Source organism: Salvelinus fontinalis, chromosome 40, assembly GCF_029448725.1.
Source record: "Salvelinus fontinalis isolate EN_2023a chromosome 40, ASM2944872v1, whole genome shotgun sequence".
NCBI lineage: Eukaryota > Metazoa > Chordata > Actinopteri > Salmoniformes > Salmonidae > Salvelinus > Salvelinus fontinalis.
This window is the reverse complement of record NC_074704.1, coordinates 20084208-20112125: the sequence shown is the minus strand read 5'-3', so window position 1 is coordinate 20112125 and position 27918 is coordinate 20084208. Positions and strand designations below refer to the sequence as shown.

The window sequence follows — 27918 nt, the reverse complement described above, 5'->3', positions numbered from 1 at the left end:
AGGCCATATCAAAGGCGCTGCATAGTCATTCTGACGTCTGCATTGGCAGTGCAGCACCTACGGTCAGCATTTACCGGCTCTGCAGAAGTCAGGGCATTCATACATCTTGTGCTTTGCGGGGCAGCGCAGAGATGTTGTGGGGCAGCGCAGAGCTGTTGTGAAGGAAATTGTCAAGGAACTGAGTTTGTGTTTATACAGGACCGCCCGCCCTCACCTACCATCAACCAATCATGCAGAGTAGAATGGAGCCCTCCGCATTGTTACAACAGTTAAACATTTGGCCACACCTTGTAGATATATCTTTGATTTTTTGTCTTCTGATCTAAACATCTTTGATCTATAAACCAACAATAACTGAAAGCAGATTCTCATGATTCAAAAAACATAAACAAGTAATAGTTTATTCTAAAATGCAGAGCAAGGCAGAATAGCCAAAGTGACCCCCAAAACGTTGCAAGAAGAATCGTAACAATACGCAGCACAGCGCAGATATATTGTTCTTGAACACACCTCAAACTGAGCTGACAGCAAATATGGCGATGTCCATGAGGAGGGCATTACTGCCTCTGCATCGGATGAGATTCAGCAATTTGAAGGTATTATTTGAGAGAATATTGATTACATTAGCTATACATTTCACATAATTCATTGAAATGTTGACTGCTCAGCCCGAGAAAATGCCACCGAAAAAAAGCTGTAGGTTTATAATCAGCAGTAGCTAGCTAGCTAAGTTAGCTAACCTAGCTAAACCCAGCAAGCAGATCTTTTTGGAAGGCAACTCTTGCTAAAACAGTACATTTTTCAACTGACTAAGTTTTAAACCAGTTTAGCTACCTCGCTAGTCTATACTTATTAATAATCACCGTAGCCAACCTAAAATGCATGTAACTTAATAAGATGTCATAATTGCATTTTATAACACTGTTTTCTTCAGTCTCTTTGACTAGCATCATCTGATTTTTGTATTTATTTCTAAAAACCAAGTTGTTTGTTAAACTAAATGCATAAACGAAAATGTTCTCGAATGTACCATCATATTATGATATTAACCATACAATAATAACCAATTGATAAGGATGTGCAATTATCTTATCTCCGTGAATTTGCAAACCACATGAACAAATTGTGCTATAACCTTTATGCATAGACTGGTACGCCATGATTTCTTATCTAATCCACCTGCTTTTCCCTCATGTAGAATGCAGAGGCTTCGCTGGAGGTACGGTATCCCCTGCCCATTGTTGTCCCGGTAAGGACCAAGAAGCGCTACTTCATTCCCCCCGCAGTGGGGATTAAAGGAAAGGCAGCAGCGTCTGCAGACCAGGAGGCCAAAGCCAGAGCGGCAGGTGTTGTCCTGAGGCAGGAGTACATGGAGAGAGCCATCAACATCGCCTGCACTGGTACAGACCTGTTTAAGTGCATTCGTACACTTTTCAAAATGTCAGACATTCTGGCACTACTGCTGATGACTGCATATCATCAGTAGTGTAAGACTTATGAGCCATTTGAGAATAAATGTTGTAGACTTGTTCTGAAAGCAAGCTAGACCAGTATAGTATTAGCATATACATTATGGTCATCTTAAAGTTAAAACCTTCAGTTTGTTGTGCACAGAATCAAAGTTAACAGGGTTGCCACTGTTACAATGAAGCAAATAATATACATAGTCAGAATAACCAATATCTCTCTCCTTTCCACTACCACAGCGGGAGTGTTTGACCCCTATATCCCCCCAGAAGGTGATGCTCGTCTCTCCAGTCTGTCCAAAGAGGGTCTGAAACAGCGCACAGAGCAGATCAAACAGGGTGCTGCCTCCCAGCTAGCGTGAGACAGTCTTCCTGTGTCACACTCTAACATTGCCCGCCGCCCCATTGTTTATCTTTTTGTAGAATATTGAGCGATCGTTCCTTATCTTTCACACACACTCAAATACTCCCAGCTAGCAAAGACTGTCTGTCATGTACTCCTTAGATATTCTTACTCTCTGTTACTATTAGACTTAGAATGAGTACCTATTTGTCTCTTATATTGCATTAACGTCTTTGGCATTGAAACAAACCCGGTTACACTTTAAACAAACTTTTATAAAGGCTTTATAGTCCATTCATGAAAGCCTAATAAAGGGTTTATGAAGGCTTAAAAGTTGAATTTCATTTAAAGTGGGAACACCAAACCTTCTCTCCACTGCAGGATACGCAAGATCAAAGAGCATGACGCTGAGTTCACCACAAAGGCGTTCCCAGTGAAAGCTCAGGAGATCTTCGTTGACGCGCACAACGCTCTCACACAGTAAGAGATACACTCACTCTCATATGACCCAAATCAACTGCTCCCTATCCTGCTTACACTCTTGGCTACCAGGCAAAGATGATCTGTGAAAGGGGTGGGTGGTGTCCCCAGTTAATCCAGTGAGGCATTTCTAATGGAAGTGAGACAGTGACTCACTGTGCTCATGATGGATATATTTTCTTCACTGATATAGCTTGCTGTGAAAGTCTGTTTAGGCCAATCTTGTTTGTAAATCTGAACTACCTGATTTGGCTTAGTTTTTCGGCTTGCTCATTAAGAAGATGCAACAGTAACTTGAAACAGTCTAACCAGGTCTTGTCTTGAAGTCGCCTAGGCTAGCTAGTGCTAGCAAACTTCTTTCGCCAATTAGCTTCAGGTGATTAGTGTGTGACCGTGGCGAAGTTGGTTTGACATTGGATAGCCTTGGATAGCCTATCTCTGGAGCTAGTTGGTGACCGTCAATAAATTATACAATGTAAATGGGACAATATTTTCATTTTGTCCGTCTTTTAGTTGTCTCAATAAATACTTTCAATATTTGTATATCAATTTCTACAATTTATAGTTTGTCATTGAAATAAGGTACTATTGACATTTAAAATATTGTTCCATGTACATTGCATTCAGAAAGTATTCAGACCCCTTGACATTTTCTGCATTTTGTTACGTTACAGCCTTATTCTAAAATGTGTTATATACTTTTTTTTTTCTCATCAATATGCACACAATACCCCATAACGACAAAGCGAAAACATAAAAAGCAGAAATACCTTATTCAGACTCTTTGCAATGAGACTCGAAATTGAGCTCCGGTGCATCCTGTTTCCATTGATCATCCTTGAGATGTTTCTACAACATGATTGGAGTCCAATTGGGGTAAATTCAATTGATTGGACATGGTTTGGAAAGGCACACATCTGTCTATATAAGGTCCCACAGTGGACAGTGTATATCAGAGCAAAAACCAAGCCATGAGGTTGAAGGAATAGTCCGTAGAGCTCCGAGACCGGATTGTGTCGAGGCACTGACCTGGGAAGGGTACCAAAATATGTCTGGAGCATTGAAGGTCCCCAAGAACACAGTGGACTCCATCATTCTTAAATGGAAGAAGTTTGGAACCACCAAGACTATTCCTAGAGCTGGCCGCCTGGCCAAACTGAGTAATCGGGGGAGAAGGGCCTTGGTCAGGGAGGTGACCAAGAACCCGATGGTCACTCTGACAGAGCTCCAGAGTTCCTCTGTGGAGCTGGGAGAACCTTCCAGAAGGACAACCATCTCTGCAGCACTCCACCAATCAGGCCTTTATGGTAGAGAGGCCAGACGGAAGCCAATCCTCAGTAAAAGGCACATGACAGCCTGCTTGGAGTTTGCCAAAAGGCACCTAAAGGACTCTCAGACCATGAGAAACAAGGACTCTCAAGTCTGATAAAACCAAGATTGAACTCATTGGCACAAGCGTCACGTCTGGAGGAACCCTGGCACCATCCCTACGGTGAAGCGTGGTGGCAGCATGCTGTGGATGTTTTTCAGCGGCAGGGACTGGGAGACTAGTCAAGATTGAGGGAAAGATGACGGAGGAAAGTACAGAGATCCTTGATGAAAACCTTCTCCAGAGCGCTCAGGACCTCAGACTAGGGCGAAGGTTAATCTTCCAAAAGGACAACGACCCTAAGCACACAGCCAAGACAGTTCAGGAGTGGCATCGGGACAAGTCTCTGAATGTCCTTCAGTGACCCAGCCAGAGCCCGGACTTGAACCCGATCCAACATCTCTGGAGAGACCTGAAAATAGCTGTGCAGCGACCACTCCCCATCCAACCGGACAGAGCTTGAGAGGATCTGCAGAGACGAATGGGGAAAAACTCCCCAAATACAGTTTTGCCAAGCTTGTAGCGTCATACCCAAGAAGACGCAAGGCTGTAATCACTGCCAAAGGTGCTTCAACATAGTACTGAGTAAAAGGTCTGAATACTTACTTACTTACTTATACACTGCTCAAAAAAATAAAGGGAACACTTAAACAACACAATGTAACTCCAAGTCAATCACACTTCTGTGAAATCAAACTGTCCACTTAGGAAGCAACACTGAATGGCAATAAATTTCACATGCTGTTGTGCAAATGGAATAGACAAAAGGTGGAAATTATAGGCAATTAGTCTGTCAGCATAGTGTCCAGTGCATGGAGGCGCTACCAGGAGACAGGCCAGTACATCAGGAGACGTGGAGGAGGCCGTAGGAGGGCAACAACCCAGCAGCAGGACCGCTACCTCCGCCTTTGTGCAAGGAGGTGCACTGCCAGAGCCCTGCAAAATGACCTCCAGCAGGCCACAAATGTGCATGTGTCAGCATATGGTCTCACAAGGGGTCTGAGGATCTCATCTCGGTACCTAATGGCAGTCAGGCTACCTCTGGCGAGCACATGGAGGGCTGTGCGGCCCCACAAAGAAATGCGGTAGCATGAGACGTAGTCTACAACCCACACAAGTGGCTCAGGTAGTGCAGTTCATCCAGAATGGCATATCAATGCGAACTGTGGCAAAAAGGTTTGCTGTGTCTGTCAGCGTAGTGTCCAGAGCATGCAGGCGCTACCAGGAGACAGGCCAGTACATCAGGAGACGTGGAGGAGGCCGTAGGAGGGCAACAACCCAGCAGCAGGACCGCTACCTCCGCCTTAGTGCAAGGAGGTGCACTGCCAGCGCCCTGCAAAATGACCTCCAGCAGGCCACAAATGTGCATGTGTCTGCTCAAACGGTCAGAAACAGACTCCATGAGGGTGGTATGAGGGCCCGACGTCCACAGGTGGGGGTTGTGCTTACAGCCCAACACCGTGCAGGACGTTTGGCATTTGCCAGAGAACACCAAGATTGGCAAATTCGCCACTGGCGCCCTGTGCTCTTCACAGATGAAAGCAGGTTCACACTGAGCACATGTGACAGACGTGACAGAGTCTGGAGACGCCGTGGAGAACGTTCTGCTGCCTGCAACATCCTCCAGCATGACCGGGTTGGCGATGGGTCAGTCATGGTGTGGGGTGGCATTTCTTTGTGGGGCCGCACAGCCCTCCATGTGCTCGCCAGAGGTAGCCTGACTGCCATTAGGTACCGAGATGAGATCCTCAGACCCCTTGTGAGACCATATGCTGACACATGCACATTTGTGGCCTGCTGGAGGTCATTTTGCAGGGCGCTGGCAGTGCACCTCCTTGCACTAAGGCGGAGGTAGCGGTCCTGCTGCTGGGTTGTTGCCCTCCTACGGCCTCCTCCACGTCTCCTGATGTACTGGCCTGTCTCCTGGTAGCGCCTGCATGCTCTGGACACTACGCTGACAGACACAGCAAACCTTTTTGCCACAGTTCGCATTGATATGCCATTCTGGATGAACTGCACTACCTGAGCCACTTGTGTGGGTTGTAGACTACGTCTCATGCTACCGCTAGAGTGAGAGCACCGCCAGCATTCAAAAGTGACCAAAACATCAGCCAGGAAGCATAGGAACTGAGAAGTGGTCTGTGGTCCCCACCTGCAGAATCACTCCTGTTTTGGGGGGTGTCTTGCTAATTGCCTATAATTTCCACCTTTTGTCTATTCCATTTGCACAACAGCATGTGAAATTTATTGTCAATCAGTGTTGCTTCCTAAGTGGACAGTTTGATTTCACAGAAGTGTGATTGACTTGGAGTTACATTGTGTTGTTTAAGTGTTCCCTTTTATTTTTTTGAGCAGTGTATTTTGAATACATCTGCAAAAATGTCTAAACCTGTTTTTGCTTTGTCGTTATGGGGTATTGTGTGTAGATTGATGGGGGAAAATGCATTTAATCAATTTTAGAATAAGGCTGTAATGTAACAAAATGTGCAAAAAGTCAAGGGGGCTGAATACTTTCCGAATGTACTGTACAGTGTGTCTTTTACCGATGGTCCCTAACTAGCCCTATGGGTATATCAAATGTTAAACCAAATTGACCATGGGCATTAAAATCTGGTCGTGTGCAGCTGCGCTCCAAATTGATGATTACTTGGGTGCTACCAGCTTTTGGCATGTGGGCAGGTTTGAAGTAAACACAACCCAAGGAAAACTGTTACAGTCCCATTCATTCCATGACATACCGTTTTTTGCTATCTCGAAAATCTCAGTTTTGGTCGAGACTTACTTTATGACCAAAATGATCCTATTTACACTTTGTAGTAAATTTTGAAACCAGAATAAATGTTTTTGGCTCATCGATGCCATAGGTCACTATCAAAACAAGAAGTTGCTTTTTAGGGGCAGTCGCTCTTTTAAGTGTATCACCCTTCTTCTGTCTGTGTGTTTTCAGGTTTAACAAGGAGAAACTTCACTCCCTTGTGACAGAAAGGTGTTACCCTGTAAGTTCTCCTTCCTTCAGGCAGTTATTGTCACCATCACCAGTACACTTGCTTTAACTGTTACTGTTTGTACAATACACAGGCTATTTATTTCAACATGTATATTTATCCTCAGTTCTATTTGCACTGATACAATCCCAGTGTTATCATGATGTCATGAAAATTGCTGCTGCTGCAAATAGTGTGTGTGGCTGCACTTTAGGGTTGGGCGGTATATAGATTGTCATACCGTTTCTGTACCATACGGGGGTATGCGGTGTTACCAGAAGTGCACACATGGGGCTCTGTTTTTAAACGCTCAAAACAATTTAGGCAACAGTCCTCTCGATCCAGGAGGGAGTTGAATGTCTCTGCTGTAAGCAAGAAGCTTGATCTTGACGACATCTAGCCAGTTAGCAAATCAAATGCATAGCTGCAGCCCTGGCTTGGATATAATTTCTTTGACATTTCTTAGTTATAAGTAGTGGGCTAGCACATACCGACCTCACATGGTCTCTATCGCCCAAGCCGATTGTACTTAATTTTACGGTACAGAATTAACCAGGTATTTTACGAAGAAATAGTATGATCAAATGTTAACTATACTTGTAACTTATGTTATAACCTATAAGTTACTTGTTGTGTTTTGTCTTTGGGATGCTCTTTTAGCTTAGATATGGCATTAGCTCACTGTCTGTCCATCCTGTGCAGGAGATGGTGAGGGGGAACCGCTACAAGACGCTGCGGTGGCATTTCGTGGAGTCCCTGGAGCCGCCCAAGGTGGTGCACGCCCGCTGCCCAGACATGGTCAGCAAAGGCAACATGTATGGGCAGGTTACGGTGCGCATGCACTCCAGACAGGTGAGACGGACAGTCGCAAACACACAGTCTGTCACTCCGAAAATGGTTGTCGTCATTTTGGAATACTGTCACGACGAGCCATTAAACAAGTATATAACACACAGGTTGGGTACTATGGAATCCCACATTTTGAAACGTTAAAAGGAGACAATGGCGCTATGCTTAGCTTTAGCTATAAGGGTCTGCATTTATTTATAGACTGAAACATTCACATTGCATTAGCATAGTAGTAATGAGTGAACCAATTAGTAATGAGTGAACCAATTCTCTCTTAACTCATTCTCTTTTCTCCTTCCCCCCTACCTTTTCCTGCCCCCTGAATCTGTCCCACTCTTATGGCTGAACGTAACCACTCTGTTTACATCATCGTTTCACCCTTATCCTCAATAAGGGTTGTGTTACCTTGTTGTGTTACCTGAAATAACATAATTCCTAAATTGTTAACTTGTGTGTTCTGGTGGTTAGACCCTGGCCGTCTACGACCGCTTCGGCAGACTGATGATGGGGAGCGAAGAGGAGCCCAGGGATGTGCTGGAGTACCTGGTTCTGGAGAGGCACCTCGTCAACCCATACGGCATGTGGAGGTTACATGGCAAGATAGTACCAGCCTGGGCCCCAGTGAAGGAACCCGTCGTCAAGGTGACCTTTCATAGGAGTCTATAGCAAGATTACTGATTTAAAGGGGCACGTCACAAATGAATGCGGTTCAAAAGTGGTGATGTGCCCCTTTAACACTGTTTACCAAAGGGTTGATTAGAAAATGATTAGATGACTAATGAAATTCCTGAATACATTTTCAGTTCATTACCTGAATGGATTTTAAATGATTTTTTAAATGTACTAAATCTCTGTTATTTACCATATGTGTTTTGTCTCAGACAGTTTTAGGACTGGCCTTAGATTTCTCAGTAACTTGTATGGTACACACAAGCTAATATGAGAGCCCATTTGTCTGTGGTTGTAATTTCTGCTCACTGGCTATTATTTGCTCTGTTTCAGACTGTTATGATCCCTGGCCCGGAGCTCAAGCCAGGCGAGGAATTTGAGGGGCTCAACTATGAAGTGCCCAAGCCTAAGGCTGTGCAGTGGCACAAATAGACCACAGGTGGGAGCTGTAATTCTGGGCCAGCATATACGTTCACATTTTTTTAAGAAACCATGAAGCTACATTTAGTTTTCTGCCTTTATATAAAAAAAATACACTGTTTGTTACACCTTACACTTGTATATCTCAAACACTTCAAATAATCCATATTGTCCAGATCTGTAGAGATTGTATGGTTTATTTCAATGGTGAATATATTACATGTTAATTTAAAGAATACAAAAATAAAATGTCCCATCTCTTTTTTTCATACCTTTTTGGATTTCAGTGAATGTGTAGTTATATCAGAATAATCTACTTTTCATCGGCAATACATACAAAAATAACTGAAATCAACAGAGATCATTTTCAACATGCATACAAAAAGGATGCGTTGTGTAATGATGGTGTTTGATTCTACTTAACAAAAAGACATAGCACACCCATTCAAAAAACACATTACATGCATAAAAAAAAAACACTCCCAAAACGAAGTTGGTCCATTGCGGAAAACACGAGGCAACACATGAAGATGATATCACCACGGTACAACATTTTCATTTTCACTGAATGAGGAGATGTGGCAAATATGGCTGGATACATTTGGTAAATAAAGCATGGAAATGGTGAATAAATCAATGACAAGGGCCTTGTGTACAGTTTTAGCGGGACTATACTGAGGTGCAGTTGTTTTAGGGCAACTGTTTCCAAGTTGAGTTGTATGCTTAAAAAAAGAATGTGAAAAAAGCTTTGGTCGTGCATCCTCAAAGTGCAGATATACCTTTTTTTGAAATAAGTATTTATTATTCTGCTAATAAAATTGCTATTGTAAATTATTCAAAAGAACAGATTATAGCTAAATCAGTGAATTAGTACGATTTAAGTTCTCTGTTAAAGGTAGATGTATTATGTTATTAATATTAGCACTGTGTCTGTGGGGACATGATTATGTTGTTCTACATTACTGACATTCAATTTGATATCCTTGTAGCCACGACTGTGTAATTGACACAATTGACTTTGAAAAAGCACAGATAAATATTACAGCTGGAAAGCTGTCCTTAAATAGTTTGGAATGTGTTTATAGCAGGCAACAAAAGGACATGCATCACCACCGTTGTAATCAGTGATTTCCAAACTGCTGGATGTGCTTCCAGGTTAACCTGAAGGAGCACTGTTCTAGTGTAGATTATATCCCTGTGTGTCTATAAGGATTTACCACCAGCTTCATAAGGCTCAGGCTGTTATTTTTTAAACACATTGTCAACCTTTTACAGCCATGGCAATGGGGTTTTAACTGTGTGATACAGAAGAGTGCATTGTCACTTATAAACACACAAAGACACAGAAAACAATATACATTTCTAAAAGGGGTCAAAGTGGAAAGAAGAAGAGGGACTGCATCCAGACGCTTTCTCTGATTGAGAACCTGGGGGGGTAAATGTACCTCTGGTGGGCACAGCTTTTGCAGATCCTGGCCCAGGGACGTATTGCTTGTGGAGCAGTGTCTTTCTGGGGAGTGTTATGAATGGACAGTCCAGGGGCCTTTGCTACATTCAGGTTCATTACCCCCCCTGCTATAGGACATCTTTGCACAGTGACCCAGTCAGTGAATCGGGTGTAACAACCCACTGAGACCATTCTTGTTCGAGCCAGTAACTGACAGGCCTTGCATTTACAAGTCGGATGGGAAGACGAAGGCTTCTGCAGCACTTTCGGCATCGTCTTCCTCCTCTTCCTCTTCAGGAATGTTTTCAGGATCCCATGTAAAAATGTCAGAGTTATTGTCGTTTTCTGTGATGGATGAGGGGGATGATGGTGGTTTGGTCCCTTCCATCTCCCAAGGGCACATAGCATCACGGCGAGCCAGGGGCACGTTAGCTTTGGTCGCCTCTGCCCCCTGCGTGTTGCCGGCTGCAGATTCTGCAGCGTCACCCTGTTCCATAGAGAGCGCACCCTGGGTCTCTGTGACGTCCTGTCTACCACTGGCAAGGATAGTTTCCTCTTTCTCTGCAGACTTTTCTGGTTCATCAGTTTCCCATGGGCAAACGTCTTCTCGAACACTTTCTTGCTTTTTTATCTTCTCTGGTTCTATAGGATCCCTGGTCTCCCATGGACAAATGTCTGCCTTGGTGCTGTCCTGGCTTTTAGTATTTTCTGACTCTTCAGCTGGACCAGTTTCCCATACACAAACATCTGCCTGAACACTGTCTTGCTTTTTCATCTTTTCTGGTTCTTCGGGGACATCAGTTTCCCAAGGACAAATATTAACTCGAACACTGTCTCGTCTTTTCTCTTTTTGTGTTTCCTTGGAGATATCTGTTTTAGTACTGTCTTGTCCATTTGTCTTGTCAGTCTCTCCAGTTTCCCAGGGACAAACATCAACTTTGACACCATCTTTCTCCTCTGTCTTTTTTGGCTCCCCAATTTCCCATGGACCAACGTCCGTTTGAGTGCCATCTCGTCTTTTTGTCTTGTCTGGCTCATCATTTGCCCCAGTTTCCCAACGATAAACCTCTGCTAGAACGCTGTCTTGTCTTTTAGTCTTTCCTGTTTCTATGGAGACAATTGCCAGAGTGCTGTCTTGCTGCTCTGTTTTCTCAGTCTCCCAAGGACAAATATTTACTCGAATGCTGTCAGTCTCTTTTGGATCAGCTTGAGTTCTGCCTTGAGTTTCCCAAGGACAAACATTTGTACAAGGGATGTCTTTTCCATCTGTATTTTCTTGGTCCCCAATGTCCCATGGACAAATGTCTGTTTTTGCAACAGTGGTCTCCTGGGAAAATGATCTTTTGGTGATCTTTATGGTTATGGGTGGCATTGGACTCTCCTCTTCCCAAGGACAAAGTACTGTCAAATCTTTCGGTGGGTCAGGGAATTCCCATGGACATGCTTTTTCTACGGGGACACTTAGTTTTTCAGGGGCAGATTTAGCTTGCTCTGTGCTTTTTGTTTGTACATCTTGTTTCCCAATGCTTGGCGTGTCTGTTGATTCCCAAGGACAGACATTCTCCCGTATACCGTCTTTGGATTTTGGGGTCTCTTCAGATTCCCAAGGACAGACATTGGCATGTATTGTCTCCTGACATTTTGGTGGCGCATTATGTAATCCCTTGTCCTCCTGTGGATTAACATTTTCATAAATAATCGGCACCTTTACTTTTTCAGGGAAGGAATCACCCACATCCCAACGGCAGACATCAACCCGTACACTCTTTTGGGGTTTCAGGCCGTGAGAAATCTGTGGGGTTTCGTCAGTTTCCCAAGGACATACATCTGTTGGTTTCTTGTTCAGACCCTCTGGTTTCTCCTCAGACTGGTTGGACGCTGAGGTAATTGGGATGGCGGAAACATCAGCTTCCCAAGGGCACACATCTCCCCGGACACTCTCCCGTCTTTTAAATACTTCTTCTGATTCCCAAGGACATACACTGGCACGTGCAGGCGCCTTTGGATCCTCCTCTGGTTCCCCCACCTCCCATGGGCAGATGTCTGCTGTGGTGCTCTGTTGTCTCTGTGGGGCCTGCTGGGAGGAAGCAGCAACATCCCATGGGCAAATATCTGATTGGGAAACACTCAGAGCAGGCCTAATTTGGCTACCTCTTCTGTGAGTGGAAGGAGTCTTAGCTGTGCTATGTGCAGTGTTTTCCCTTGAGATGAACACGTTTTCATACACACTGTCCTTTTGCATGTCCTCTGAGTCCCAGGGATAGACAGTGGACTGTACAACCACTATTCTCCTAGGACTTCTTTCAGAGGAATCACTTGAAGACAGTCTGATTGCAGCCTGTTTCACGAGGACAGGTTTCACATCTCCTGTTTTCATACTTATTTTTTGCTGTGTCCTCTTGTCTACGCTTGAAACGCTACATTTCTTCTCCAAGTTTGAAACACTTCGTGATTTCGTTTCTGCGCTGGAAATGCTTGGCGTTTTTAATTTTAATGCTGCGATGACGGCGATGGCGGCTACACTCCCCTGGCTTTTTCGTGATATTGAGTCCAGTTTCTTTACCGTATCTCCTGCTGTCTCCTTTTTGGATTTTTCCTTGATGCTTGCATCCACAGATCCTACGAAAGATTTCACAGAGAGCCATTTCTGGGTGGAAGTGCGGAAGGAGAAGGCCCGCATGTCCTTTGCGGCCTTTGGGGACCCAGGTACACTAGTGGAGATGGGAGCCTGAGGTCTCGGGGACTCGCATTCTGCCTCTCCGCCTTGTGAATCGCCAGCAGGACTTTCTGCTGGGGTAGGAACAGGTAAATGGTCCCAGGGGCAAATATGTTTCAGTATTGGTGATGATATACTCTCTGGGCTCTGTGGTTCTTCCTCAGAGGGAGCAAAGGTAACGTGTGGCTGGTTCTTATTGGCAGGGCGTTCCTCCGCCAACTCCCAGGGGCACACTTCGGCCTTGTCATAAGACTGGGATTGCACAAGGGCACTTGAGGTCTGGTCCTTGATAGCGATATCCTGTTGGGACTGCCCTTGCTCACCTGGGGTATTTCTTCCAACCCGGTAGGTGTCTTCCAGACTGTGGGCTTTACTGGACGCTAAACTCAGTGACTTGTGTAGCTTGGGAGGTCCAGGAAACAAGAGATTGCTATTGACTGTAAGGTTTTGGGCACTGGCCGACTTACAGACCAATGGTGCGATATCCAGCGAGTCTGTCTCAGAGCGCTGTGAGCATCTCTTAGCCAGGTTCGCCCTTAACATGGTGTTGTGCAAGGAGGGGTCTTTATCGGTTACATAGTCATAGTCACTTTGAGATTTACGCAGCACTGGTGAAGGCTGCTTTACTGGTTCATCTTTGTAATTTATGCTCAAAGTATCTGGCGCTCTCTTACAGGACTCGGAGTGCGTAACATCCCTGCTGCCCAGGTTGACCTCTTTGCCATCACGGCTGCACTGTCGGCTCATGGACTCTGGGATCTCAGTGATACGCTTTATGATGGACCGGCCCAGCCCGCGCCGAGAGATGCGCTTCTTCTGCAGGTGGGGGTTGTTTGCTGTCATCTTCTTGGTCTTGTGGACCTCCAATTGACCATACAATTTCTTCAGCTCATCCTGGTGCAGGTGAAAAGGAAGAGAGAAGGAAGGATAAAGGGAATTAGGGGGGAGTATTGGTATGAGTGAGCAGAGGAAAAGCCATAGGGAACAGTTAGTTGGGGAAGAGTTATTGTTAAGGACAAGGAGAGCAAGTTTAGGGAGAAGAGAAGGGGCAGGCGGAAAAGAAAACACAGGTCAGGTCTGAGCCAGGCCACATATTGTGAAATACACACAGGGCTTTTTATGTGTAAGTTTATAATGAAAATTCTAGTTGGTTTTAAATTAGTATAAAGTAATCCTACAAATGGTTATAGCAGTAATTCAATGTTTATAATTGTTTTATTTTACTAAAGTTTAAATTCTATTTAATCATTTCTCCCCGTCTTGGCCTGGACAGTGCCTGAATAGAAATGGTCACTTAGTAAGGGTCCAGGGCAGAAAGGGAGTTTACCCGAATGTCATCGGGGTCCAAGCTGTGGTCACTCCAAACTGCTGAGGTAAAACTGCTGTTGAGGTACGAGCCAGATCGCCGCAAGTCCACCTCATCCTCATACACTTCCTCTGCAATCTCCTCTCTCCCCGCCCTCGACACATGGAGGAACTACAGAACACACACACAGAGTAGTTATTATGTGTCAGAGACAGATTTATACTTACATTGCTTGTGGAAGAAAATTGCCATGTACCTTGGGTATGAAGAGCAGGGCAAGTGTCACAGTGATAGTGACGTGCGTATGGGTGAAGAACAGCAACAGCATCCAGTCAGGATGCAGAGAGGGCATGACAAACCTAAGGAAAATATAGAACAGGAAGACATGTTATATGTCCCTATACAATATGCATTTCTCCTTGTGAATAAACATGTTTTATTCAATGATGTATATAAACACTGGATTGCTGATGCTATGTATTGGCCGATGAGAGGCTTTGAAGCCACCGGTCAGCCATATTGGCACTCCCCAGAAGAAGCAGTCCTCCATAGGAATTAAATGTTTCAAGGACAAAATTACATGAATTTAGGTATTTTTTGTTCTAGTGGGCACAGTAACAGAACTTTCAAAAAATGATACTTTACGGAACATGTTACTTTTTTTATTGTCTTTTTTATGTTTAGCTCACATAATATAATGTAAAGTATGCATTGTGTTTGTAATAAAATAAAGGTATTGTGCAAAAAACATGAATAAATACATTTCTACAGCTTTCAAAATATTTTTCACAATGGTGGGGGAGTGCCAAGATGGAGGTGCGGTGGACTCTAAACAGTGCCCCCTGTCAGTGATCTAGTGTAGGCCTGTATACTATAAATCATTGGCTTTATCCCAGTTTACTGACTCTGTTAAGAGCCAAGAAATCATGTACACTGGTTACCGTAGCAGGTGGAACATGGAGGATAGCAGCAGCTCGTTGTGTATGGCGATACCTATGTAGCGAGGCTCGTGGAAGGCTGAGGGCACGGGCTTCACAGCACTGCACAGTAAACTGCCCCAGCACAGAAACATCAGCTCGGCTGAGTCAGACAAAGAGACAGACATAACGTTTATACTCTTCTCATACACAAGTAGTGTCAGGCAGTAATGTGTGGTTTTGTCTGGGTTGTTGAGCTCAAAATCATGTTTGTAAATTGATTTTACCTCTGACCTCAATCAGGAATGTGATTTGTAGCCAGACAGAAAAAGCCAAATCGATAACAGTAGCATCCACTGGATTTTTGGTTTTGGTCAATAGGTCTACACAAGAATGCTCGTGTGCTGGAGTTTCTCTTTTCAATATAGATTTTTTTTCTTCTGTATCACCTGGAAAACACCAACAACCCTCTTTTTCAATTAGTGTTATCCACTCACCCACGGCCATCATGTAGTCCCAGCGGTCTAGGTCACAGAGGCTGAAGCCCTGACCATCCGACGTGGTCGATATGATCAGTAACGGAACGTTACGGTCACGGTTCTGTAGAACGCCCGCGGTCCACGCACACAGGAACCAGCTGACGGTCACAACCATGACTCCCAGCAACCTCAGCAGGTGTATGCTGGACATGTAGGGCACTCTCTGGGCTGTGCGCGACAGGAACACCTTGAGAACCCTGTATGTGTGGGAAGTTGACTTGATGTTACTCATTCCTCAGAGATAAACATACACAGACACCTTTTGACACATTTTGAATTACATTAGAGCATACAAACTGATCTGAGTTCAGAGAAAGAGCTCACAACATATTGATCGACCTGACTAGAGAGAGGGGATACACATGCGGTGATACTGACGATATGTGAAATGTAGTAGTGAGAGAGTGCGGTAGTACAGACCTATATATCTTCAGTGTTACCGTTCCATAGACTATGGCAAAGCCCAGAAGTCGCACCCAGCGAAGCAGGATGCATCGGAAGGTGCTGGGCTTGAAGTACAGGATAAAAACCTGAGGGGGAGGGATAGAGAGAGGCATTAGCAGATGATCTATCACCCAAAATCCCTCCCTGTGAGCTTAGTTTACCTAGTTTTTGTAGTTACAATAGGCAACAGGCTTTGTGGATAAAAATAATACAGAACCATAATTGATTAGAATGTTTAAATAGAACATTTCTACCTTCCTCAGAGGAGAGACACATTATGCACTTAGTAATCACAACTGTATACAACAGTAGAGAACGTATACAGAAATGCGCAGTGTACAGGACTGTGTGTGTACATGAGTGGAATTGTATGTGTGCTCTAGGTCGGTGACCGCGGCAACAGTAGATCAAATGGCTGGAGTGCTAAAGGGGGCGGTGTGTGACCACCCCAGGTCATGCCCTACAGAGATGAGAGAGTCTGTCCCTCGGTTGCCCTTTTGTGCCTGGCCAACGCTCCACAGTTACAGCAGACTGAAAGGAATTTCACCTTTGTGTCGGCCTTTCAGCGTCTGAATCCCCCATATGTGTTTCTTTAGTGCATCTGTGATACCGTAGTGAAGTGGGAATACAGCAAAGCTCCTCCATTTTGAACGGAGGAAGGGAACACATTAATATGTGTATATCGCACATATGTAACTCAACCTTGTGTTCTAGCGAGCGAAGTAATATGATCAATGACCTACAAGGGCACCACATGCCCCCATCATTTAACATTGGCTTGAACGGGATACTTTGATCAATGATTCAGGGTAGATACATGTGTGAGTGAGTTGTGCAACGACTACTTAATTGGGATAATGAATCACACAAGTGATTGATAACCTATCGCCGGCCATCGAGTAATGCAGAGTTATGCAACGAATACATTGACTGCGTCCCAAATGGCACCCCATTCCCTATATAGTGAGCGACTTTTGACCAGGGTCTATACAGGTGCCTTTGGGACGCAACCTTCCCCCTCCCAACCACCAATCTAAATCCCCCATTACGATATAATCCCCAACCCAACGCAGTGATCTGAAAAGAGCGCTCTTATCTCCACACTCACTCACTCATATATTATCTCACTCACCGGGAAGTACAGGAGCAGAGAGCCAAACAGGATGGTCTCCAAAAGCAGGAGACCCGATGCCCGGATCCTCTATAGGGGGAGGTGAGATAGACAGAGGGAAGATCGAAAGGTGAGATGGAGGGAGGGAGGGTAAAGAGGAGGGATGGATGTGGGGGAGAGGGAAGGTGAGGGGGGGGGGGAGAAGAGGGAAGGTAGAGGTCGATGGAGAGAAGGATGCGGGTGATGAGGGGGAGAGAGGGAAAGGGTAGATGAGGGAGAGAGAGGTGGAAGGGGAGATTGAAAGTGAGGGGAGGGGGAGCGAGAGGAATTGAGGAAACATGATTGGTTCAGTATGATGTGCTTATCTTACAGTGGTTTGATTTCTGATGTCTGTGGACCATCGCTGCTCCGTGTTTAACCATTTAACTCGACATGTGTTGATGTATGCAGAGACTAGGCCCGTGGAGCACTATCTTAGAGAGGAAGAATGGCTAGGGGGAGGTACAATTATACTAATGCCCCTGCTGTAATGTGATGATACATGAAGATATACAGGTAACTGCCAAAATAAAGGAAACACTTGAGCAAATGAGGTGTACAAGTACATTACCGTTCAAAAATTTGGGGTCACATTTTTTGTCCATTAAAATAACATCAATGTCACGATCGTTGTATTGTGGAAGAGAGGAGGACCAAGGCGCAGCGTGACAACAATACATCTTCTTTTATTAACGAAGACGAAACGAACACTGACAAACTATACAAAAACAACAAACGTGAAGCTATAAAATGAAAGTGCAGACACAAGCAACTAACGTAAAGACATAGACAATCACCCAAAACTACCTAATGACTATGGCTGCCTAAATATGGCTCCCAATCAGAGACAACGATAGACAGCTGTCTCTAATTGAGAACCAATCTAGGCAACCATAGACATACAAACACCTAGACTGAACACTGCCCCATAAACATACAAAAAACCCTAGACAATACAAAACACATACATCCCCCATGTCACACCCTGACCTAACTAAAATAATAAAGAAAACAAAGATAACTAAGGCCAGGGTGTGACAATCAAATTGATCAGAAATACAATGTCGACATTGTTAATTTTGTAAATGACTATTGTAGCTGGAAACGGCTGATTTTTAATGATATCTACATAGGCGTACAGAGGCCCATTATCAGCAACCATCACTCCTGTGTTCCAATGGCACGTTGTGTTAGCTAATCCAAGTTTATCATTTTAAAAGGCTGATCATCAGAAAACCCTTTTGCAATTATGTTAGCACAGCTGAAAACTGTTGTTCTGCTTAAAGAAGCAATAAAACTGGCCTTCTTTAGACTAGTTGAGTATCTGGAGCATCAGCATTTGTGGGTTCGATTACATGCTCAAAATGGCCAGAAACAAATAACTTTCTTCTGAAACTTGTCAGTCTATTCTTGTTCTGAAAAATGAAGGTTATTTCATGCAAGAAATTGCCAAGAAACTGAAGATCTCGTACAACGCTGTGTACCACTCCGTTCACTGAACAGAGCAAATTGGCTCTAACCAGAATAGAAAGAGGAGTGGGAGGCCCCGGTGCACAACTGAGCAAGAGAACAAGCACATTAGAGTGTCTAGTTTGAGAAACAGACGCCTCACAGGTCCTCAACTGGCAGCTTCATTAAATAGTACCCGCAAAACACCAGTCTCAACGTCAACAGTGAAGAGGCGACTCCGGGATGCTGGCCTTTTAGTGGACAAAAAAATTGCTTTTCTTTCAAAAACAAGGACATTTATTTCTAAGTCACCCCAAACTTTTGAATGGTAGTGTATATTGAAAGCAGGTGATTCCACACAGGTGTGGTTTCTGAGTTAATTAAGCAATTAAAACGTCCCGTTCCATCATGCTTGTATAAGCATGCCCAGTTGGCCATTAGTTTGGCTACCATGGCTAGAAGAGATCTCAGTGACTTTGAAAGAGGCGTATCAAAGGAGTATAGAGGGTTTAAAGCGTGTGTGTCTCAGCCACCAGATCTCAACTCAATTGAACACTTATGATTCTGGCATAGCGCCTGAGACAGCGTTTTCCATCAACAAAACACCAAATTATGGAATTTCTCATGGAAGAATGGTGTCGCATCCCTCCAATAGAGTTCCAGACACTTGTAGAATCTATGCCAAGGTGCATTGAAGCTGTTGTGGCGGCTCGTGGTGCCCCAACGCCCTATTAAGACACTTTATGTTGGGGATTTCCTTTATTTTGTCAGTTACCTGTATGTTGGCCCTACTGTATGCATACATCTGATATCGGATGAATGTATTCATTCGTAAGCTGTCACATAGAACATGGCTTAAGATATTAAATTCATGTTAACACTCAGGGCTCATATTCAGAGGGAGTCTTAGAGTAGTGCTGATATAGAATCAGTTTGGCCTTATAGATCGTGGTGAATAATATTATATGGACAGGGAGGACCTGATCCTAGATCAGCACTCTTACTTTGAGACGTTTTTTTTAATTCAAGCTCAGAGCCCAGAGTTAGGTATTTCCACATTTCTTATCTAGAGTGACAACGACGATGATGAGTAATGACAGAAGACGTCAAGATGACTAGATTACCTGTGATAGAGCCACAGAGTTTCAGCATATGCTTTATACAAGGAAGCAATATTCTAGCACTGACAGTGTTTCAAAAGAATGAGGGAACAACTTGATTGTTACTTTTAACAGAGCTTCATATCAATTTCCTTCTAAGTATAGACTAAAGTAGCACTGCGAATAAACATTGAAACTTGAAGATTAGTGAGATCTTCATAATGAAACCGAACAGTTAACCATCAATGATGGCTTGTTGTAGAAGTTGCCCCTAACCACAGATCTAGAATCATATTTCTCTACCATTAACCTTAACTGTTAGGAGTTACTCCAGAGGTGTATTCATTAGGGACCACAAGAAAGAAAACATAATGCAACAGGGAGGGATTACCTTAACATGTCCAACAAGAAGCACTCATTTAAATTTTCCGTTGCAATACATTTTGCTACAGTGTACCCTAATGAATATGACCCTCTCACCCACTAGAACTCACTCACCCTGCTGCATCTGAACTGGTAGGCCACCAGCATGCTGATGAACACCAGCAGCATGAAGAAGCCCTGGACGGCCAGCACCCCGGCTCTGAGGAACCAGTCCTCCTCTACCCAACAGGGGGTGCCGTCCTCGCAACGCCTGCAGCCCGGCCAACAGGGGAGACAGATGGGCAGGGCCGGGTAACACACGCCACCCCCCTCCCCACCGCTGTTGTTCAGAGCACCACCTTCTGTATTAGACACGCACGGGGATAGAAACAAAGACAGCTGGACAGTGACGACAATACATCTTTAAGTATTGTCTTAGAGCTGTTTTTGGCTTACAAGTCAAAAGATTACATCACCTTGACCAGGGTCTTATATAAAGTAAAGTTCTTAGACAAACATTGAATTGAAATGTTCTTGATTGTGTGTATGCATCCCAAATGGCACCCTATTCCCTACACGGTGCACTAGCCTGTGGGCCCTGGTCAAAAGTAGTGCACTATAAAGGGAATAGGGTGCCATTTGGGATGAAGCCTGTGTGTCTTCTTTACCATCCATTGGAGGGCTGTAGTATCCCTCTTTGCAGCGACAGCAGTACTGGCCCAATCTGAATCCCTGGCCTGTGATTGGCTCGCACTGGAAGGTAGTAAAAGCAGTGGGGATTAAAGTTCACATCACAGTACAAGGACAGGGGTAGTTTGGGTTTTGATCAATCCTTGTCCCTGATTGGCTGGAACCTGATTGGCTAGAAGGAGCCTACGCACATGATTACCAAGGATGAATAGGGTCCGTGAGGTGTCGAGTTTGACATGCCTGTATTAGGAGGACTTTATCATTATTGCAATATCCCCACTCCACACCTGAAAGGGGAGCTCCTAGAGGAATAAAAAACAATTAAATGCAAGTAATACTTTCTCTTTGGCATATCTGCATCCATTGCAATGTTTCCATCTGTAAACAGCTGTGGACGTCAGAAAAACCAATAAAACCAAGGCATCATTATCTGCTGCTGCTATAATATCAGCATTTCTGTGTGAAAATGGCCAAAAAAACAATGTTCTCTTGTTATGATAAAAAGGGCTTTGTTGGTATGAATTGTTACAGTTAGGTGACTGTATTGCCTATGCTGATTGGACTGACCAGGCCGTTCTTGATGGAGATGGAGTGTGTTCCACATGTTCTCTCAGCCAGCCTGGTGTTAGTTTTTCCACCATGATGGTTCCCAGCACAGCAGCACTGTCAAGGAAACACCCATTTGGACGCTCGCCCCTCGCCTCCGTGTTAATCTAAGTTAAACCCTAAATGGATATGTAATGCCTCGCTACCAAGAGCATTATCCCTTTTCTACCAGTGAAATCCCATATGCACACACACGTAGGCAGACACACACACAAACGCACACACATGCCCACCCTCAAGTACATGTGCAATCCCACATCAGGTATTGACAGACCTAATGGCTTGCTTAAAGCAGCAACGGTCATCTAAATTGTTAAAAGGTTTTAAAAACTATTATAATAAATGCAACAGTTGGACAATGGATGAAGATACTCCAAACGTTTTGAGTTTGTATAATCCGTGAGATATTGACTGAATTAGAGTTCAGGGAATTTGGTGGGAATTCAGGTATTCCATTTTATTGTAAAATTTCACTTTTCTTTCTTAGAATGCACTCATTTACATTTACTTATTGTATCAGGTATTTTTTTAAATTATATGTAACTAATTTGCATAAATACACCAGACGTATTTGAAGATATGAATAAATTAACACAAAGGGGAGGAACAGGGCCGCAACCACCAGACACTTTCTCGGTCAACCCTACCTGCACTGTCTAGACCGCCTCATTTATTACTGTTGTTGTCACGTTTCTTGCATAATTCAACAAGTGTGATAATAGCAGGATACCCTTAGATTAAAAATAAACACGCTTGGCTCTAGATTACACCTACAGTATCTAAACATACTTTACATTGTTGGCGAGATCAGACATAATATCACTATAATTCGAGTCTTCATTTTCTGAAGTTGGTTTCACTTCAGCGCATCTAATGTGTAAACATTTCAACTGTATCAAATTATTACTTTTTTCAAGTCCACAAAAAATTAACACCCATCAAAAGAAATTTATTTTTCTTCTCTTTCTTGTGATGTACGCGTCGAGACGGTGTATTAAATCCCTGACGAAGCTTTAGCGTTCGTATAGATTCAACAGAAAGACAATGTATCCCATTGAGCCCATTACAGCCATTGCCGGGGTGTGTTTGACAGGCCATAACACACATTTCCACGGTCGTAACGTTAACGGGGAAAAAACGACAGGCACAAGCAAGAGTATGAAAGAGTCGGAGGATTCAAATGAAAGGTATCAATCCAGCGAGAATTAAGTGACAAGTGGATATTCACCCCTCAAACACAGGAAATAGATGGCTGAATAATACACATCCTCAGGTGGGCGGGGTAAACGCGTTTCTACTTAAAGGGTTAAATATTGTATGTGCCATGGATTAAACTGAACTCAGGCATGAAGGCAATTTAATTATCAGATGGTGATGGCATACATAGTAAGTAATTAAGAAGTCAGTCGGGTGGTAAACATAGCATGGACCTGCACTCTAAAGCCTCATGAGGTACATATCAAGCTCACTCCAGAGGCGTATTTGCTCTATGGCTTGACTCTTACTGAGTGTCTATCTAATATGGTTCATTGTGTGTTTTTTTATTTTTCTTAGTTGACTGTTATATGGATTTACAATTGACTTGGTGAGTAATTTGTATGTAACACACACACACACACACACACACGTGAAAGTGAAAGACACATCTGTTTGCCTTTTGAAAAAACCTGATAAAGGTATCAAATCACTTGATTTTAGTGTAGCTAGATCTTATAGTTTAAATACAGTATTACATATTTTTTTTAATTGGTTTTAATGCAAGTCATCTCTTCCCCTTTTTTTAAAGAGGCCTTAGCCCGCAATTAAACATGAATCAATTAACTCCTTTTGCAGAAAATGTAATAATCTCTAATAAAACATCCCATTCTACCTGGAAATCAATCTCTCTCTTGTTCCACCTCTGACCTGTCTCTGGATGTTCCATGAGGGGACAGGATGAGACTAGAGAGGGGATGATGCTGATGAGATTGGGATATGGGTGTGCTCCTGTGTTGTTTCTGTCTGTCAGATGAGTGATGGGTGCATGGGGATTGGGGGAAGGATGTCGTTCAGGGCTGGATTATCATCTTAATCCTGCAGATCATCCCTCCGCCACCCAGCACAGCTATCTTTAAACAGAAGGGCGGGATGAGAGGGAGAGGATTGTGTCGAAAAAGACAGATGAGGATCAAACAAGAGAAGGGGAATAAATAGGGGGTGAAGGTAAAGGAGGAGCAGAGGAGGACAAATATGAATGGATAAGGGGATGAGTGGAGGATAAAAATGTAAATGAAGTAACACGTGAAGGATGGAGGTGGAGAGAGAGTAAAGCTATTTAAAGCGGTTAGGGTTGACGAATGTATTTATATGAATGATATGATGTAACAATACCCACTACTACTACTTAAATATTGCCTATATGGTGACTTACCAAAGTATATAGGTTAGGGTTTGGAGTATTGTAGCTTATTCAACTCAACTCCACCACTTACGATGGAGTTGCGCGGCGACTAGTGTGGATGGCTCAAAAACTGCAGATTTTAGCCCCAAAGAATAGCCCGCAATTACACAAGACGTTGTTCCGTATAACTGTGGCCTATTCTTTGGGTGATTTAATCAGTAGTTTTGAATCAAATCAAATCAACATTTTCTGTGACGTCGGAGCTCCAGTACCCTCAACTCCAATGTAAATCATGGAGTTGAGTTTAGCCAGTTAGGGGGTTTTGCAGTCTCTTGTGACAGAGGTGCTGGCCAGCCCACTCAAGGTTTGGTTCTAGGAGATTTAGGGCTCAATTCAATCAGATCTGCTTTAGCAGACATCTGCATAGCGGTTGTTTTGGCATGATCGGGGGTGGAAGTGCGTTAGAGCGGTCAAATCCACAAGTGGCTCCTGGCATTATATCTACAGCAGACATTGCCATTGGGTGCATGGAGTTGCATTAAGAGAATTCCAATGCAGCCCTGTTTACAAGTTCCAACACTGGAATGTGAGATCTACACCTCGATTAGGCTGATAGAAATCCTCATTATTTTGTTGAATGACTTTCAATTTGAACGTACTTATGTATATGTAGCCTACACTTTCTCGTTCTCAACTTCTAACGTAGGGGTTTCACCAACAACGAATTCAGCTGGAGAAGTTGTGCCCCCATTCATTTTCAACGAGGGCATGCAGAGAAATGTGCGGGGGATTGTGTGAGGCGAGAACCCTGTTAGCAGAGCAGTAGAAGAAGTTGAGCTCTGCTCTACTTTATAAAAACTTCAATCAAAGCGAAGCATTGGAGCAAAGCATTGTCAAGAGAAGGAGTTGCCTTTGGTCAAAACCCACTGTAATGCGAATGGGATGGGTGTGGCTTCGTGACAATGATCAAGAGCAGCTGCTCACCGATTTGACAGCTCCAACGCTATCACCGGTTAACGCTTGATCTGATTGAATCTAGGCCTTGGTCAGAGATAAGAGGTCCTGTAACTCTTCAACAACAATTTGGGGTTTAGTTACTATTTTTGCAGGGCTTAAACATTTTGAGAATCTCTTTACCTCCATGGTGGTGCGGTTGCACTGGTGTGTGTTGGCAAACCAAGCGTCTCCCGTGTCACACTGGTTCACATCAAAGCCCTGTACGTTTACATCCACACGGATTACACCCCTGGCACAAGAGCGCGCACACACACAAAGAGACACATCCATTTCAGTAAAGGAGACTATCCTGGAAACTAACTGGACACAAACAAATAGCAAATAGCAACATAAACAACAAGACCTTTTATGGGAACAAATATATTATTATTGTAATTGAATCATCCATATTCAACTCTATCGCCTGAAGCTTGACATTTTCTCTAGATCAACTTCTTTGGCCTTTAAAAGTGCCGTACTTTGAAATGTCAGATGGTATCCAGCAATGGGTAATTCAATCATATCTGCTATTTCAAATGCTTATCAAAGTATCTCCAGTGTGGCTCTCTGGTTACTACTATAGGCCCAACTACTGCTGGGGCCAGATATTTTTAAAGCCAGGCACTAAACGTGAATTATTGCCTACTGGGGGCAGGAGTAGTGGGTTGGGGCCATCATAGTCCTTGATGATGGTACTAAACCTATCTACCTCAAATGATGTCATCAGTATGAGACACAGAGAGAGACATGGGTTTGTCCAAATGGCAGCCTATTCCCTATGTAGTGTGCTACTTTTGACCAGGGCCCTCGCCCAACTCGCCCTGGTCAAAAGTAGTGCACTATATAGAGAATAGGGTGACACTTGGTCAAAACCTATATAAGCAATAGAGTATCATTTTAGACGCAGCCAGGGTCCTAACTGACCTGAACTCAGGGCTGAGGTCGGGCTTCAGGCCGTAGAAGGAAGTGGATAGGGTGAGCAGCCAGCCCGGCAGAAACCGTCCGTCCTCACACTCTAGGAATGGTCCATTGGCCCAGCGCACCCCGCTGCGATTGGTCACGTAGCTATCGCCCCGCCCCCATTTGGGCGTGTCCAGGGTGCTGAGGTCATTGAGGAGGACTCTTTTAGATAGGGTCGAAGTGGGCTGGTTTGAGGAGGCGGGAAACTTGAAACTGCTGAACCAGGTGTCGTCGGGTGCGGGGGCCGGGAGGTGCAGACTTTCCCATTGGCTAGAGAGGTCCTGGAGGAGAATGCTCTGGTACCTGGGGGGGGCAGGGTTCCGGGAGGCGCGGAGCACGAGCTGGGGGGCGGTGGAGGCTGGGTCGGCATCAAAGGTGAGGAGGGCCTGCCGGATGAGGGGGTCGGCCTCCAGAAGGGCGCGCACCATGGCGTGGTACCACTCCATGTCCTCTCGCACACTGCTCTCCCGCAGGTCGCTGGCCTGGAAGATCATGTTGAGGAAGTTGGCCGTGTTGGCCAGGGCGTCCATGGACGGTTGGAGGGGGACATAGAACCCCCGTGGCAGGGGGCCGTTCTGACCCGTGAGACTGTACGCCCTGTCACACTCCACTATCTCCAAGACGGAGTAGTCCCCGCTGTAGAGAAAGACCTGTGCCGGCATCCAGTCCTCCTCTGGGGCTTCTGAGGGGGTCGTGACCGACCCTGAGGGATCGGGGCTGTAGGGGGTGCCCGACTCCCCTGTAGCGCTCACAACGGACGACGTTGGGTCCTCTGACTCGGCTGTAGTCCCCAATTCAGAAACTATGCTAACCTGTGCTGAAAGGAGGGGCGTGAGCAGCAACAGGAGGAGCCAGACAGGGCCCATTCTCAAATCCACTCCCGTTGGGGGGGCCATATACTAATACCCCCCTCTTGTATAATCTCTAGTCTTGACCTTTTTCAAAATCCTCAAATAAATTTCACATTTTGGCCGAGGCTTAGAAAGCCTCATAAGCCTCTTCTCTCATCTCTCTTTATGTCTCTTCTCCTTCTCTCCAGTTGTAGTCATACAGGCAGAGGTGCTCCAGCAGGTGTCTGCTGTAACGACAAGGGGGAGTCGATCATCTGTAGCACTGTCTCAGACACACAACACACCGTGCTCATTTGTGCCTCATAATCACACACTCCTCACACACACACACGGATAAAAATCATACTCTCTACCTCCGATGGGAACTGGGGGAATCCAAGTTGTGTTCCTGGTTAATCCTGCATGTCGGTGGGAGGGAGACGGAATTGATGGGAAAATCCAGTGCCGTTCCCGCTCAATCCCACTACCATTCCCATCATGTCTGCAGTCAATCTGCCTGTCACTCCCATGTTTGTATTCCGGTTTCCCGACGACGAGTCCCGTCAGTGCAGCAGCAGAGCAGCGAGAGACAAAACCAACCGAGATTAGAGAGAGAGAGAGGTGCGCCACACTCCCAGCCCAAAACAAGCGCTAGCGTGTACAACAGGAGGGAGGAGGGGAGTGAGGGAACAGCCCAAAATTGAGGGTCTGAGGCAAGGTGGGGGGAGAGAGAGAGCAGGTATAGTAGTGTGTGGAAGGGGAAAGAAAAAGAGTGGCTTTCCTCCGTCTCTCTCTCTCTCTTCTGCACTCCTCCTTCTGTCTGCCTGTTACATTCTTGCTCGCTCCACAGTTCCTCTGTAAAGCATTTCTCGCTCTCACTGTCCACTCTCTCTCTCTCTCTCTCTCTCTGACTGACGGTGATTACCCCTGCTCCTCAACCTCTACCCCCTCTCTCTCTCTGCCCCTGCCTCTCTCTCTTTCTGTGATTCCCCCTCAGTGTGCTGCTGGAGATGCTAATGTAACTGTTGTGCCTGTGGAGTGATGAGAGTGCACATCTGTTGGCGGCAGGGACTGCTGTGTATGTCTGTGTGTGTTTATGTATGTGTTTTAGTGTGTGCGTGTGTGTCTGCAGCGCAAAGAGGAGAGAGGATGATGCAGGATGAGGGTTAATCCGCCTGTATTTGGGCATCCATCAAAATCGTGCACTCGATGGATTAACCCCTGGTGTTCCAGCGGGGTCAGCCAGGAGAGTGGATGAGGGACCAGGCTGCTCTTTGATCATCCAGGAATATGTACACAGTGACACACTGTCAGGGAAGTTAGGGATGCTATAGATTTGATGATGCTTTCAGCTGTATGATGTGTGTTGACAAATAGATTACCTGTGTCTATTTGGCGAACAGGTGGAGATAGATTCATATTGAGTGTCGTCATGTGTGGCTATA

The 27918-nt window shown here is 44.7% G+C and overlaps 2 protein-coding genes across 3 annotated transcripts; one reads left to right on the top strand and one right to left on the bottom strand.

The window, feature by feature from the left end:
- Positions 1-418: 418 nt before the first annotated feature.
- Positions 419-8851, top strand: LOC129839175 (39S ribosomal protein L45, mitochondrial-like). Its single transcript, XM_055906473.1, has 8 exons — positions 419-596; positions 1199-1400; positions 1707-1824; positions 2191-2289; positions 6606-6654; positions 7345-7494; positions 7960-8133; positions 8494-8851. Exons 1-8 carry the CDS (start codon positions 534-536, stop codon positions 8590-8592), a joined length of 954 nt encoding a protein of 317 aa, XP_055762448.1. The 5' UTR covers positions 419-533; the 3' UTR covers positions 8593-8851.
- Positions 8760-27480, bottom strand: gpr179 (G protein-coupled receptor 179). 2 transcript variants are annotated; one of them, XM_055906465.1, is made up of 12 exons: positions 26848-27480; positions 25608-26721; positions 24825-24933; positions 20680-20764; positions 20147-20373; positions 17082-17150; positions 15926-16035; positions 15464-15702; positions 14991-15129; positions 14306-14408; positions 14071-14220; positions 8760-13637 (listed from the first exon to the last, which is right to left on the bottom strand). In XM_055906465.1, the coding sequence occupies exons 2-12, from the start codon at positions 26537-26539 to the stop codon at positions 10254-10256; spliced, it is 5547 nt and encodes a 1848-aa protein (XP_055762440.1). In that variant the 5' UTR covers positions 26540-26721; positions 26848-27480; the 3' UTR covers positions 8760-10253. The 2 variants fall into 2 exon arrangements, with proteins under 2 accessions (XP_055762440.1, XP_055762441.1); XM_055906466.1 differs by having other exon boundaries at positions 25608-26718.
- Between the last annotated feature and the right edge of the window lie 438 nt (positions 27481-27918).